General features: G+C 44.5%; 1 protein-coding gene across 1 annotated transcript; it reads right to left on the bottom strand.

The window, feature by feature from the left end:
* Window positions 1-405: 405 nt before the first annotated feature.
* SH2D1A (SH2 domain containing 1A) lies at window positions 406-14,636 on the bottom strand (the record flags this gene model as incomplete). The annotated part of the gene is made up of 3 exons (XM_084269023.1): window positions 406-621; window positions 2,620-2,683; window positions 14,500-14,636. 3 exons carry the CDS (start codon window positions 14,634-14,636, stop codon window positions 412-414), a joined length of 411 nt encoding a protein of 136 aa, XP_084125149.1. The 3' UTR covers window positions 406-411.
* Window positions 14,637-15,376: the final 740 nt, after the last annotated feature.

Genomic DNA, 15,376 nt, shown 5'->3' with positions numbered 1-15,376 from the left:
TGAAAGTACAAAGGCGGGGGGGGGGGGGGGGCATTGTACTATTGAATAGTTGCTTTATTTAATCCTCTTTTAGAAAAAAAGTCAAATGTCTACCCCTTTATTTTTCCCTAAGAAAAATCTTCACAAAGATACATGACTAGGTCTGAGCACTGAGACAATGGAGAGCTCAGAGGGTTCGTACCTCCAGGAGTGGGGAGGGCAGGTCACCCCTGCCAGCGTAGCACTCAGCAATGCATATTGCCAATCCTTTTCCTTGTCACGTTGGAAGTCTGACTTTCCTCCATCCCGCTGGCAGGCTGGATCCCCAGTGAGCCCCTCAGCACCAGCAGCTGGCTGCAGGGTAGCAAAGGTAGGGCAGATTTTTGGCAATACCAGCCTGCAGGTCAGTTCGGGTCAAAGGTGCGAGTAAGTCTAAGACCTCCACCCCTGCCGCCATGGAGGGCTCTGGTCAGCTGCAGAGGAGGCTCCCTCTGCCCCGTGAGTACCTGGGGGGTGTTTGTTTTTCGCGTGGTTGACGACCGGGTGCCGCAGGGGTGTTATGATGCCTTGGTCGGGTTTCTGGAAGGCGGAAATGAGGTTCTTCACTTTCCGGAAGAGCCTCCGGTGGACGCCGGGCGCTGTCTGCAAAGGCGAACGAAGGGTGAGAAGTGAGACAAGGGCTGGGCACTCACACAGCAGCACTGCTCCCAGAAACGCACATGCACCCCCTGGGAAGGGCCCAGCCCTTCACCTGGACCCCCTGATGTACCAGCTTCAAATAAGCCACTCTGGTCCCCTCCTTCCTGGGCTCCTGTGGGTTCCCTGCACTATGAGCAGTGTCCAGCAGCGTGGTGATAGGAGGCTGGAAGAGGAACGATTTCTTAATCACCACAAGTGAAGCCCACAGCCTGCCATGCTTATTAGGCAAATTCTCAACTGATCTTTCACTATTTCTGACCCTGATTTATTGCAGCCTGGGATTTCTCTGTAAGCTACTTCCAGCCAGGAACTAACAGTAAGACTATCTAGAGAGCTGCTGGCACTTTCTTTACACCACTAAATTCGGGCATGGACAGAGCCTCTCTGCAAACCTTTCCCTGAGCTTGTGCATTCATTGAGTATTCTTCTTTATCTCTTGCACAAAGGCAGCGGCAAAATCCCACCTGTTTATTAAAAGTGGGAGGTTTTCTATCTTTTGACATTAGCATCTTCTCAGACACTGTGACAGAAACTGCATCAGCTTTTACTAAAAATCCCAGGGTTTCTGTTAAACCCTTCAGGGCATTCTCATAATTACTCCTCCCCACCAAAGTCATGGGAGGACAGGCACAGGTCCTGCCAGCATAGTCCCACCTGAGGGACACAGCTCTCATCCTGCAGGCATGGGCTAAATCCTGCCTGACAGGCACCGGCTGGAGGCTTCACACCACCTGGGAGTTTACCAGCACTGTGTTAATTTCCCTGCTGAGTCCTTGAAAGCCAGGTGAGATCCAAGCCTGTGCAAAGACTAACCAGCCACAGGGAAGGAAACCAAGTCAGGAAAGTACCAGCTGCAGCTGGAGCCTGTTTTGGCCTTGGAGGCACGTTGCATGGGGATAGGTTGGATCTTCTGTGTCTAACAGCTGAGGTCAGAGTTGGCTAAGTAACATTTACTTAAAAGTTTCCCTTTGCTTAAAGGAAGGGAATCATCCTCCACAGGTGGGGTCCCTGGGGGTCCTGGCATCACTCCTGAGATGCAGTGTTCACCCTGGCATGCAGGGTGCACAGCAAACCCCATCCCGTTCTGAAAACCCTCCTGCTTGGGCAGTGCAAATCTGGGGGGGGGGGGGGGGGGGTGGTCCTGATCCCTCCCAGGTACTGTTCCCAAGGGTGACACAGATAATTATTAACTCCACAGTAATCTAAATTCCTTTTACTTCCTAATCTGCTTCTGAGTAACCCCGGGAAGCTGTCTTGTCTTCCAGAGCAGTGCAGCCACTTCTATTATAATAATGGCCAAGGAATTATGCCTGTCTAGAAATTATTTCATGTTTGTAATCAGTGTTCATTAACGTGCAAACAGAAAGCTGGTTATCCAGCCAAAGAACAAGACCTTCGTGAAAGAAATACAGTGAGCATTGCAATTCCATCAACCTAAATAATTGTCTGTATTGCAAACGGTGCTATTCTACACATGAATTATCTGTTTCTTATCAGATGGAGGAAAATATATTTCGTATCAAGTTTTGTCTGCCCTATATATGCTTTGCACCAATGATGAATTAATCTGGAGAAGAATTAACGTTAAAACACGGTAGTAATTTTCTCAAATATTCTGACATTAATGGTGCATGAGATAGAAATGAACTGATTGTGCTTGTCAAATTATAAAAACACGATATTTTTGCCATTTAAAATGATGCAAAATAAAGCACTACTGCATTATGCAACAGCTGAAATGAAATAGGGAATTCATTTATGAGTTCAAGACTGTCAGAAGTGGCACCAAGACATCTTAGTGATGGGCACACTCAAGATCGATTACCTTCGATGAAAATCAGACTATGCAGAAACATGAATAATTTGAACATATTTCATTAAATCAATGTGAATATCAAACAGGATATAGACATTTTCCAAAGAGAAGGGAGAAGTACACACCTCAGCAGTCCAGGACCCGCTTTCTGTCATGGACACTCTGTAGGTATAAATGTAACCTTGATGACTGTGGGAAAAAACAAACAAACAAACAAAAATCAGAAGGTATTTATTACTCATTTCTACTGTCAGATTTTAGGATACAAACACTATGTCTTGTGTTAGTTCACCTGCTAACATTCCTTCCTAAATCCATCCACAAAGGCTCTGGGTGGGTAACAAAACCAAGACGCGGTTCAGAAGTGGTGTTCAACCTACTGGGTCCTTTTGGAGCGAGAGGGATTGGTCTGGCTCGGATCTCCTTTAGCAACATGCAGTTGTTCTAGGTTAGGTGACATTTCTTTCATTCCTGCCTCAGCTTTTTTTAATTTTTATTTTTTTTTTAGTGACCTCCTTTTACTGACACACACCAGACACACTTCCCTGCAAAAACAGGTGTATTATTGGCAGACAGAGTTACTGGTTCCTGATTGATTTACGTGCAGATGTTCCCAGAAGCAGTAGCCTGAGTGTGGCTAGGAAGATAGACCCAGAAAAGCCAGATGAATTATTCTTTGCACTGCCCATACGTTCCTAATTCACAAATACTGAATCTTCCATCTTTTTAAATCTGAGTCTTTCAAGAATAGAGTCCTGCACTGATAGCACAAGACATACTCATGTTCAGAGTGAGTCTTGCTGCTTTTACAAACCCAACATAGCAAATGATTTACATGGTGGATTATTATCCCACTACCCAAAAATCTAACTCAGAAGCAGAGACAATTCATAGCAGTTTCTGGGTGCAACATTAGCTTAGATGGTATCAGATAAGAAAGAGTGGATTTCCTATGACATAGATATACATGAATACTCAGCAGGATTTTAGGGGCCATTCCCTACTGCAGAATCCATTCTTATTCTTAAAAAAGCATAAAAATCCTATATTCCTTTGAAACTATACGTGGTATTACAGTAGTTACTATAAAATAGCAGAACCCCCCGATGACACAGATACCGTATGATTGCAATTACTTACGCTCCATGTCATGGCTCCTGGATAAATTCTTGTTAAAAAGTCATTACAGCAACCTCTGCAAAGCAGTGTCTGATATAATTTACCCGAGCAGGAAGTTGTTAACGGTTGTCACACTGCTATAACCCCACGAAGCAGGAGCAAAAACACCTGTCATGATTTGTGAGCTATCCCCCCCCCACCCCTCGACTCCCACTGTGATTAAATTCGGAGGCAGAAGATACAAAGCCATTCCCTCCCCTCAGGACTGTTGCAGGGACAAATTCCTCCTCCTGGTGTACAGGAATATGCCAGACACCGCACCACAACCCCACCACAACTTCATCTATTCTTTGTGTTAACCAAGGGAGCGTTTTGCCCAGAGACACAACTCCGGACCTGGAACGGGATAGACATGAGATGTGGATGGCTGTGCTTGCTCCATGGAGACTGAAGGAGGAAAACAGCCACCATACCCCATTTCTTCCCCCAGAAAGCTCCAATGCTGCAGGCCACCAAGGATTCGGACAGACCCTGAAAGGATCCTTGGGAAGAGGTGTGTGCAACCTGCTGTGTCTGCAGGACACAGGAAGGATGTGGAAGGACATCACTGTTCTCATGTCCATGCCATGGTACCATGGCCACTCAAGCCCAGTGCTTGAAAAGCACATGCTTCAAGCCAAGGGATACAGTTGTGTTCAGGAAATCCAGTATCTCCTGTTATGGCCCTCAGATTATCACAGGTTATCACATCCTTCTTAAACCTCTGCGAACTATCCCTGTGTTGTCAGCTTGTCACAAGTCACTGGTGTTCACGTTAATCTTTTCTATTTAGAAATCACCAGGAGTTTTCCTGCACCCACCCAATACATGGGGACTGAAACTAAGATTTTACAGACCCTAATGTACTGAGAAACACAGAAAGGTTCTGACATTCTGTCCCCTCACTTTGAAGAAGGTATCTGAACATCTCCAGCATGATTTTCTTCAAGCCTGAAAACCAACAGAATCAATATATAAAAGTATCTCTCACCCCTGGTTTCAGTAACACACTGTACACATTACCCATGCTCGTCCTGGTTGTCCCAAAGCATTTTGACTGCTTCAGTCTTTTTAAAAATCTGGTTTATCCACAAATGGCTCAGTTGACTGGAAAGCAGCCGTCTGTTGTTTCTTTTGGCATTTGTTCTACCTAAGAGGTGGCAGGACTTGAAGTGGTTGAGGGGCTGGGGTGCTACCCTGACTCTGAAATGTCGGTTGGCTTTCAGCACTCTGACAGAAAGGCTTGCTGAGCTGGACAAAACAAAAAAATAGAGGACAGATAAAGTAATATTCAGGGCCAAAGCAGGGAGAGGTATAAGACAGACACCTGTCCTCCATTTTTAAACAAATTCCACTGTAAAATATTGCAGCTGAACCCAGAGAAAGCACAAAAGATAGCTCAGACCACAAGCTACAAAAGAACACGAATTTGGGAACATGGATGCTTCAAGCACAGTGTGGAAAACAGGGGAGCTTGACATTGCTCTCACAGTCTTGGGAGGGACAAGTGATGCTCTCCACTCACCAGGCAAACGTACGTTTATTTCCCAGAGGAGGGATGACAGAGGTATGAAGGGTTTCACCATGCTTAAGCTGAAAAATGCAATCTTGTCACCTGTTCTTGGCTCTGAAGCCACCAGTAAACACAGCCCCTGTGTAGCTGGGAGATGGCCCAGGACCACCACACCTCCTTCTTCAATGCACAGAGGAAGGAGGACACGTTCTGCTAAGGTGAACAGCTAGATCTTCCCATCTAGCTACTTTCCACTGGGATCTTTGTTTCCACAAAATGTCTTACAGCTCTTCTGACAAGTACTCTCCCAACGAATATGATCTTATCAAAACTTTCTGTTAAGCAGCAGGAACTTACTTCATTACCACTTCAAAGTGCTTTTTACTTTCCATGTGCAAGTGACATGATTATGATGAGCCAAGTTCTCTTCACTGCTACATGGGCACAGTCCCCCGTGAGAATGTTTCTTATGATTTAAACTATCCAACATTAACTGAGACTATTGTGAACTGAAGGAAGGTCAAGGTGTCTCTCTTAAAACACAAATTAAATAGAAAATTTAAAAAGAATACTGTACAGAACATTCCTGTCCAAAAGCAAAATACATAACATCAGGCAAAAGCAGGTGGAAAAGTGAATTTACTGGAGCTTAGGTCTCAGGAGATGAGCTATTCCACAGCCACCATAAATGAACAGCTCAGTTTTCTACATGCTATTCAATTCATGGAAGAAAACGCTGCTAGTATGACATGATGTTGCTGTATGTGGTGTGGCCACATAGCTAAAGCCATAACTGAAAAACCATGTGGCTTGGGCGTGGTGCTACTTACTTGGGACACCTCACACAGCTTGTGCTTTAAAGCCTTTACCCAATGAGATACAGATCAAGTCTGTTTGATGACCTGAACTCCTCTCTCTGCTGGACAAAATCAAGGTGTCATATGTCACTGAGAGAAGGACATATCTTGGAGAAGGACCGGATCTTGACACACAGGCAAAGACCCAATGAAGGGCTCCCCCATCACTTCATCTGGCTGGAACATGGCCACAAGCCTTACTCACAACTGCAAAGCTTCTCTTTCATGCCAGCGAAGCTCAAGGGACAGGAGCAATCATGAATTAACAGCTTGATCAAGGAGGCCCTATAAATTTTTGATCAAAGGCAAAAAATGTCAAAATGCTGATGAGGGGAAGCAGAAAACAGCCTTTGCTTTAAGGACAGTTTGGAATAGCAGTTATGAAAGACTGGTTTGGTCACCACTGATGATATTTTTATGTCATCTCACTTATATTTTCATCTCCATAACAAAGGGTGTGTTTTACCAGCTGGGAACTGCAGTAGCACAGTCTTTGTTGTAATATCATCCCTGGGAAAACTCTGTCAAAGGAAAAATCTAGAAAAAGTTGCTGTTACAGGAACCAGTCCCCTCCATATTACAGGCTTTTTTCTTTATAGCTAGATAATTCCTTCCGAAGAGCTACAAAGGCATCATTCACAGATGACATACTGAGACAGCATCTGTCTACCTGTCCTCTCCACTCCTCCTTTTCAACTCTGATCAGACTTGTTAAAGCCGTATTTACTTTAACAGGTGAATAATTACAATCTTCTGCACCATTGAAATAGCCAGAGGATATTGGCCGCATGCGGCACATTAAAATTAACCAGGACATTTCAGCTGCACGGTAGATTTTAACATAATTTCCAAATGTTTTCTATCTCAGTTGGGAAATTTTATTAAACTAATTTGTATTTATTTCTGGGTCCAAAATGGAACAAATATAAAGGAGGAGGAGAGAGAGACAGGGCAAAGCCATGTCAGCAATAAATGACATCCATTTCTTCCTCTTTACATAGCTCTCTCTGCTGATGTCTTTGCACTATACCAATCAGCTCTTCTTACCTGCTATATTTGCATCCTGATCTTACCTTGCAATACAGTTTAAGAAGCAGCCAGTTGTGTGGCCTCTAAACAGTGGTCCTGAGTGTTAGATACTGCCCATACTCAGCTTCTTACGACTTTGCCACATTTCAGACTGAAATTTTGTTTCTTGGGTGTTTGCCTCAACTGTATTCAGGGATGGAGACTGCAGAAGCGCCAGGAAAGGAGACATGGTAGGAAAAACATTGCTTTTCCCATGTTAAAAAAAAAAAAATCTAATTGCTGGGGTCTTGCCCAGTTCTTAGAGTGAGAAGTAAAATTTGACTGCTGACGGTGTATCTCATGCGGTCTCTGAGAGAAAGCAGTGGCGGCTGTCTGGGCTGCAAGAAAGGCATTCTCTAAAGGCTGTTAGCAGTTGTAGCTGCACCAAGATGCTCTCTAAAGGCTGTTAGCAGTTGTAGCTGCACTGTGCCTGTGCCAGTCAGGCACAGTATTGTGGGCACTCAGCTAAGTGTCCACAGTCTCAAGCCATGAGTGATGTATATATGTTGCCTACCCTGGATTAGAGGGGGAAAAACCAGAAGGTGATTTAGATTGGGCATCTTGGAAAGGAAGAGTAGGACTGGGTGGGAAGGTGTGGAAGGAAAGAAAAAGGGATCCATGTCTAGGTAAACTGGCCAAGGAAAGAGCAATGAAAATTGAACTAATTGAGTAAAGTTAAATGGGTAAGGAAGGGGATATCAGAGGTGAAGCATGAAGAGGCTTGAACTGGAGGGGTGAAAATGACAGGAATAGAATAGATGGGCAGTTTGAAAGCAGATGTGTGAAAGGAGGAGACATCCCTCAGCCATGCAAGCCAAGTCAGCCGGCTATGCAGAGTAACACGGGATAGTATCAAAATCCATTCTCATGCCCCTCACATTGAGACCCCAGAGCTACCTGTGGCACAGTTTCTCTCATGTGAAAAGGAATTCACAAACTCCATCTCACAAACTGAGATCATGCTTAGAAACTACTTAATACTATGGAGAGGAGTTCTACAGCAGAGCTCATGGGGCCTCTGTACTTCTGGAGTGACAGTTTGGTGGCACCCAGCAGGCAACGTACTGAGCATGAGAGGTCAGGACACAGACCCTTCTGCCTCACCAGAGCTGCCTGGTGCAGGCTGTGGATCAGTTCCTGAATGCTCTGTCAGAGGGACCAACCTCAGGCAGTGTCCCAGTGAGCAACCCTGAACTGGGAATGGTGGCACAGGCACCCCAGTAGCTACAGAGGTGGGAGATGGTTACCACACAGCCAATCCTCCTGAAATCAGGGGAAATCCATGGCAGTTCACACATGTGCTCATCAAGGTGTCTCCTGCCCAGGGTACCCCTGAGCTGCATGCCCTCCCCTCTGCCACAGAGGTGACAGCTTCTAAAAGGATGAAGCAGTCAATCCAGCTGCCCACTTAAAATTCTTCCATATTCTTTCTTTTTCTTTTTGAATTGTTATATTTATGCTTGGTTTATTAATCATGGAAAGGCTAAAAAGTCTTGTTATTTAATGTAGGAGAAAGTCCTATTTAAGCTTGTAGCTCCTCAGTTTGTCATGGAATTTGCTTTTTCTGTTTGACAAGCAGCCTGGTTCCTGCCTTATTTAGGTCTGAGGCATACAATCAAGGTACAGCAACTTAGCAATTACCACCCATCAGCTAACCCAAGCTGAAGAAATAGCATTCACATTGAGATGATGGGCAAGATAGGAACTCTATATCAGCAAGAGTGAATAAAACAGTTTAAATCAGTGTTTACAACATCTGAAAAGCCCAACAGAGTTACTGTGGCTTAACTCACAGCAGCACTCTGTACACACCCACTTGAGTGTACACTGATTCCCTTACCAACAACTTTTGTGGCAAAACCTTTGCCTGTGATAGTGAATCTCTAACTACTGTTAGCTTACCATAATGCTACAGCATTAGAAAGCAGGTGCACTATCTTTTCTCTGCTGAAGTTTACAGAAGCCTGCAAGAGCAAGTCAGATCTGGTGATGGGCCACTGAATTTCTGTGGAAGAGTTCTGTGGAAGATTGTCAGCAACAATTGAACACTCCTAATCATGAGCAGCGACGCTGCCAATTTACCTAATGAGCAAGTGTGTACCCTTTTTGAGCAGTTTTTGTTGGTCTAGTACAAAGTGATGTCAGCCAAAAGCAATGTTTCAAAGAGGAATTTCTTCAAATTTGGAAATAAAATGAGAATTGATTCAAATCTTTGGTGGTAAGTAGAAGAAAATTACTTCATGGTGGGGCAGTAACTAAACTTCATGAGTTACCATGTCCTCCAGAACAGTATCTCAGAAAGGCAAAACCTCATGAAATAAGGTTATCTGGTGAAATTTCTTTCACCTTGGGCAAAACTCAAAGGAACTGCATTAGATAATACACTGTCAATAGCCCTGCAAATGTAACTGTTTCATGTTTCTGTGAAACATTCCTGGGTTAGTTTGCAGTGATTCAGCGTAGCTCCCTGTCACATTTCCTGCTTCTCTCAGAGCAAGGTAGGCACAGCAGAACCATAAAATCCACGAACCTGAAATCACCGCTTCAGCTAAATCCTCAGAACTCAAGCCTGCAAAACCAGGGTAGAGCTAATCTAGGTTCTGTTATCCAGCAGTGGTGCCCATTCGATAACTTACAGATTCACTGGCACGGTGGTTACCCACTGCTCCAGCTGTCTACCTCCCTAATATCTTTCCAAGAAAAGCCATCGGAATACCTGGAGGCCATTAGCCAAATGATTCTCAGCAAAGGTGAGTCCCTCTCTGATTAGCAGGGAGCTGAAATACTCACCCCAGTAGCATTTACCTTTGTGCTGTAGAAGACTTTTTTCTAAGCTGAAAATAGTTTGTGATATTTACAACAGCAACTTTGAATCGAGGGGCTCCTCCTCAGAGAGAAGCTTTTGTTCCAAGTTACACTTTAAATGATGATGATTATAATGTGCAGTGTTATAAGAAATGCAATTATTCTGCCATTTCTATCAAAAATATTACATGGGAAACAAAAGAAATGCTAAGTTAGGCTGGCTCGTGATCCTGCATTACACCTTCATGCTGCACAGCTGATACATCTGCCGCACCAGAAGGTTTCGGCACGTTGCCTGAACTTGTGCACTGTGGTTATGGTGACAGAAAAAAAACCAGCACACATAGAACCTGATAGGTCTGCAGCCTATCCCTCTTGCCATTACTGTTGCTTCAAAAGCTCCAAACAGCTTTCTCTTCCAGCTTTTGATTATCCTCTGCAAATTGAATGCAGCACCGTACATGAATGGCTGGTTTTAAACAAATAATCTGAACATAACAGTTTGACAAGTATGTCATGTTTAGCTTATTTGAAGGCCTGAAACAGCTACTAACATCCCAAGTATTCTCAAGTATATGAATTTTAAGTCCCAAACTACTAATGCATTATCTTTGCCAATTCAGGCATGAGCTGCTTGTTGCTGTGTGTGTGCTCATATATGGGTAAAGGAATAGCAGTGCTTTTGGCACTCTTGGGCATTTTATTTATGCATTTTCCAGGCACAGTTTAAGAGGCTGCTTCTCAGGCTAGCCACCCTTATTGTGTCCTGGGTCCCCCATTGACTTCATTAGGAGTGGTGTGCGCAGAGGATTTCTGAGGGTGCTAAAAATGTCAAATGGGATATTGAGCAAAGAGGAAACCAGACCAGTAAAGAAAGCTCCCTGAAACAATCAGGTTGGGATACTAAAACCTGGCATACTGCGTGTGGTGTCTGACATGTTTACAGGTAAAACGTGCACATTTTTTAAAGCATATGCATTTCTTCTAGCCCAGTTTTCAGGAACAGTGAAAAACCTTCTGGCTCTTCAATGCAACCCTATAAAATTTCCAGGAAAAGATTGTGTTTTTCTGTTGGCACATTCAAAACATGATGAACGACATCCTTGAAGTGTATCTGGTCAGTTTAACAGCGGTATTTGTACAATGAAGATCTTGGGAGCATCCAGTATTAGAAGACATTAGAAGCCAAAATCTGCAGGCAGCACCTCTGCAAGAGCCCCAAGGGGACACTGTTGCAAATCAAAACCTTTCTACTCCTCCATGCCTAGTTTAATTGTGGTGTTAAAATATTTATGAAAGTGGGTTCTTTGCGCTTTGCCACAGCCACACCAAAACACATTCTCTGCCTTTGAAGGCTTGTAGGCATCCCATGTGCATCATGACTTTGGACAGCAGAAAGCGGCGTTCTGAGAAGATAAAGCAATACTTTAGGAGAAAAAAAAAAGAAGAGAGAAAGCAGAGTTTTCTAGCCAAGTGCTCCAACAACAGGGGCCTGCCTGCAGCAGTTACCCATCTCTGTAGGTCAAGTTTTATGCTACTACCTGTCTCTTTTATGTGTGCCCTGTAAAATCAGTGTCAGTCGCAAGGGATTCATGAAGTCTTTGACACTTCTCCTTTTTAAAGGTCAGGGCTCCACTTCTTAATTGGAAAAGCAAAAGGCGAATGAGCCTGACCATGAACACTGCCTCCCTTATTATGTGCCTTAGGATGCTCAAGGGCTGGCCAAATACGTTAGGGCCTTTTGAGGGTGTCCATGGGGGGAGTGGGGTGTGGGGTAGCATTACAAACTCAGTCACTTTCTTGGGAAAATGAGGCATTGCTGGAGCCAAAACAATGCAGTGGCAATTGCAGGACTTTAGCAATTACCAGAGCTGGAAATGCAGAGCGAGTGCAAGCTGACCCCAGCGCTGCCATCCAGCTATTTGTTTAATGACTTCTTCAATAAATATTATGTTTCTCTTCATCAGAATTGTGCTTTTTAATTTTGACGACTCCCTTCTTACCATGTGGCAAGAACAAAAGAGATCCCTAAGGCAGCTTGGGTCCAGGGGGCTGGGGGGCTGTAGAACTCCAGGGAGGTGCAGGGAGAGGGGGAAGAAGACAAACTGAACATGTTTTGGTTTTGGAACACTGGTCTATTTTTCTCTTTTTCTTTTCTAACAGCAACAGAAACATCACTGGCAGTATGAAACTGTCTCACTTCTGTTAGGAATTTTCACTGGAAAGATGTGAATGTTTGTGTTTAGCTCTGATACTTACTGTGATATACCCAACATCTGACCAGCTCATTTCTCATGTTTTGAAGGTAATTCCAGTAAATACATGTGTTCTGCCTACTCTTGAGATACCTACGTATTGCTACAGCGTCCTTCAGCTCCGCTTCTGAATCAAAATGTAAATTTCTGAATAACTGCTATTCCTAATCATTTCCATTATTTATTTATAAGGAAATATGAAAAAGCAGAGGAGTACTTACTCTTTCTTTTATTTTCTTTAACAGTGAATAAAACAGCACCAAGTTTGCCTCTTAGTTTTTACCAAAGCTCTCATGCGTAGAAATATTAAGTAGTATTGGAACCAAGGCTTAGTGCGGGCGTTTTTCAGCCATCTTTCCGTCTATATCAGACCATACTCATCCTAACATTTTTCATTTAATATTTTATCTGGATCTATCCAAGATGCTATTGAAATTTTCCTTTTAAAAATGTATTGAGAATCTATATTTTATGTGAAGCTTGCATAACGTTCATCAGTAATAGTCTTTACTTTTACCTATTTGCTAATCATGTATATGTCTGAATGCAATGTAACATGAAGACATGAGTGGCCCATAATTTCCAGAAATAATTAGGTAGGATTCTGTTTCTTATCAAAGCAGGCTTTCTTTTCCTCCAACGATTGCAGAGCTTCACAGTGAGCAGTTCTTCCTATTTTCATTTTCTATATTTTATTTCATCAATGAAACTTCTTCTGAAGGACATAAATTACCACGAGTACAGCAAAAAATCCCACCTGATTGTGTGCAGATGAAAGACTTTGTTAGATGCCTACACCCTGATTTCGACTAACGGTGGGCTAATTTTAGGATTCTCTGCTTTATTCAGCATTGTAACATTCTGCCTGACCCTCTCTAATGCTTTGGTGTTTTGCCTGCACTGAATGACTTCTGAATGTAAAGGAGATGTATCACCATTCCTCTGATGGTTATTTAAAAAAGATTCTGCTTTTATTGCCTATCCCCATCACAGGAATCACAGCACTCCTTACCTCTCACTATGTCTATTCCATTTTCTTTTAACTCAAGACGGTTCTAATTTCCCATTTTTCTGCTGGCTGTTAAGGTATTTGTTAGCAGTAGCGTCTATCTTGGTTCACCTTCTGATTTCATGAGAGAAGAAAGAATCCATCTTCTGACACAAAGATCTTCCCTGAAAAGAAGGTCATGTATTTCTGGATTGCCTGTAACCTTCTTGCATTCCTCCAATTACTGGTCTACAACGGGGGTAGAACAATGCTCACCCAGGGCTTCACTACACATTGTTGGAAACGTATTCAAGACATTTGGGGATAACTTGACTTCAGATTCCTCTTCCTCTTCTGCTTTTTTGCCAGGTACCTGAGTGCCCTCTGCTAGCTGATTTCTTACTGGCCCTAAAACGGTTTTCTCTTGTATTCCTTCTCCTACTGATGTGAGGTGCGAGTGTCTGTTTAGTCTTGGTAGGCACAGCTTTGTTCTCTCGCTGCAGTGGTACTTCATGTACAGCGTTATCTCCCAGGACTCCCGAGACTTCTGCTTTTGCCAAAAGTAGGGTAATTAAATTGCCTCATTAAAATGAGGTTCTCTGACTATAAACTCCTCCAGCTCTCTCTGGGAAACCTCTCTACCCTCTCTCTGACAGAGCATCCCATCAAATCTTGCCCCTTTCACCCTATTTGATGAAACATGACCACTTAGTACGTTACACATTAGTATTTCATGTACTTACAGGTAATTTACTCCAAGCCAAATGGCTCATGGGACACAGAGCCTGACCGGGAGCATCCTGAAGCAAAGGCACATTCTGGATGACAGCGATCCAAGCTACCCTACCATTGCCAGGGGACACTGGGGATGTCACGAAGCGCACCCATGAGCACATTACAGAAGCAGAAGACAGCAGGCAGAATGCAAGAGGACTGTCTAGCACAAAGAGGCAGCACACACCATCCTGAGCCAAGTTGCCTGGCTCTTCTCCACACCACCTCGCTCGTCCTACGTGCTCCAGGCCTGCTTTCTCTTCTTGTTTTATGCCTGTAGAAAGAGTGGGGTCTGCAAGACAAAACGTACTCCTCTCCGCTCAGCAAAGGATCCCATACCCTCTATCCACACCTCTGCCTTAAGTCAATGTGAAGGTGCCCCAAGTCTCACAGGTGTCTGCAAGTGGTAATGTTAGGATGTATTTTGTCACCGTTGTGCAGGGACACCCTGTACTGCAGATGTGAAGGTTGGAAATCAACTACCAACTGACCAGCCCTCCCTGGCAGCCCTTTCCCAGTCCCACTGCCCTCGTCTGCCCGGCACCCCAGGGAGGCAATGGCAGCTGCACGGGGCTGGCTGTACTCACAGTACACAGAGGCAGTAGACTCCCGGGATGGTCTCGCTGTCCCGCAGCAGGTAGCTGCCATCGGTGCCCGTCGCCAGCAGCAGCTTCTCCCCAGCTTCACGGGTGATGGCCCCATGGTAGACGGGCAGACCCTCCATGCTGGGGCTGTCTCCCACTGCGGGCAGCTCTCCTTGTACCGGGTGCCACCGCTAACTGATCCTCAGCTCTGTGCTCCTTTCAGCATCTCCGTCTTGCGGCAGATGTAAACAGGATGTGTTCACACCTCTGAAGCCTCTGCAAAGGGTAAGACAGTGCTGAGGGAAGAGTGAGGAACGAGCATACATTTTGGGTTTTTTTTTTTTCCTTTGCCCCTTTTTGTTTTCCTTTTTCACAGGCTGTAACATCCTCACGGCATCACAGCTCACATACAGAGGTGTCATTTCACAGCCCCCCATCACCTAAGTGGCTCCCCACAGGGACGTGATATGATGAAGTGCATGATGGTTGCAGGGCTGATGGCCATGCTGGGTCACAGGTGGCCAGGACTGTGGCACCACTGTAAGCAGCTGCCGCCAGGCACACGTCTCCTCCGACATTAACCCAAGGGAGGACAAAGAAGGGCAAAGCAGGACCCCCAAGGCCCTCTGTAAAACAGGAGTTATTTTTTGACCTCTTATTTTTAAAATCCCCAGGGGTGAGAAACTACAGGAAGTAAGCAGACTTTGCTGTCCTCACCCCACCAGGCCTCTCACTTCAGTCCACGTGCACCAAGCATGGCCCCTGCACACCAGCCTCTGGTTGATGTACCTCACAAGTAACTATTTGCATAGGCGTTGGTGGCATTTAATTACTGTTCATGGCAGGGGGGATCATTGTTTCTCATTGGAGGCAGGCTCAC

This window comes from Gallinula chloropus (assembly GCF_964237585.1).
Source record: "Gallinula chloropus genome assembly, chromosome: 11".
In the NCBI taxonomy this organism is placed as follows: domain Eukaryota; kingdom Metazoa; phylum Chordata; class Aves; order Gruiformes; family Rallidae; genus Gallinula; species Gallinula chloropus.
This window is presented reverse-complemented; position numbering and strand designations above follow the sequence as displayed.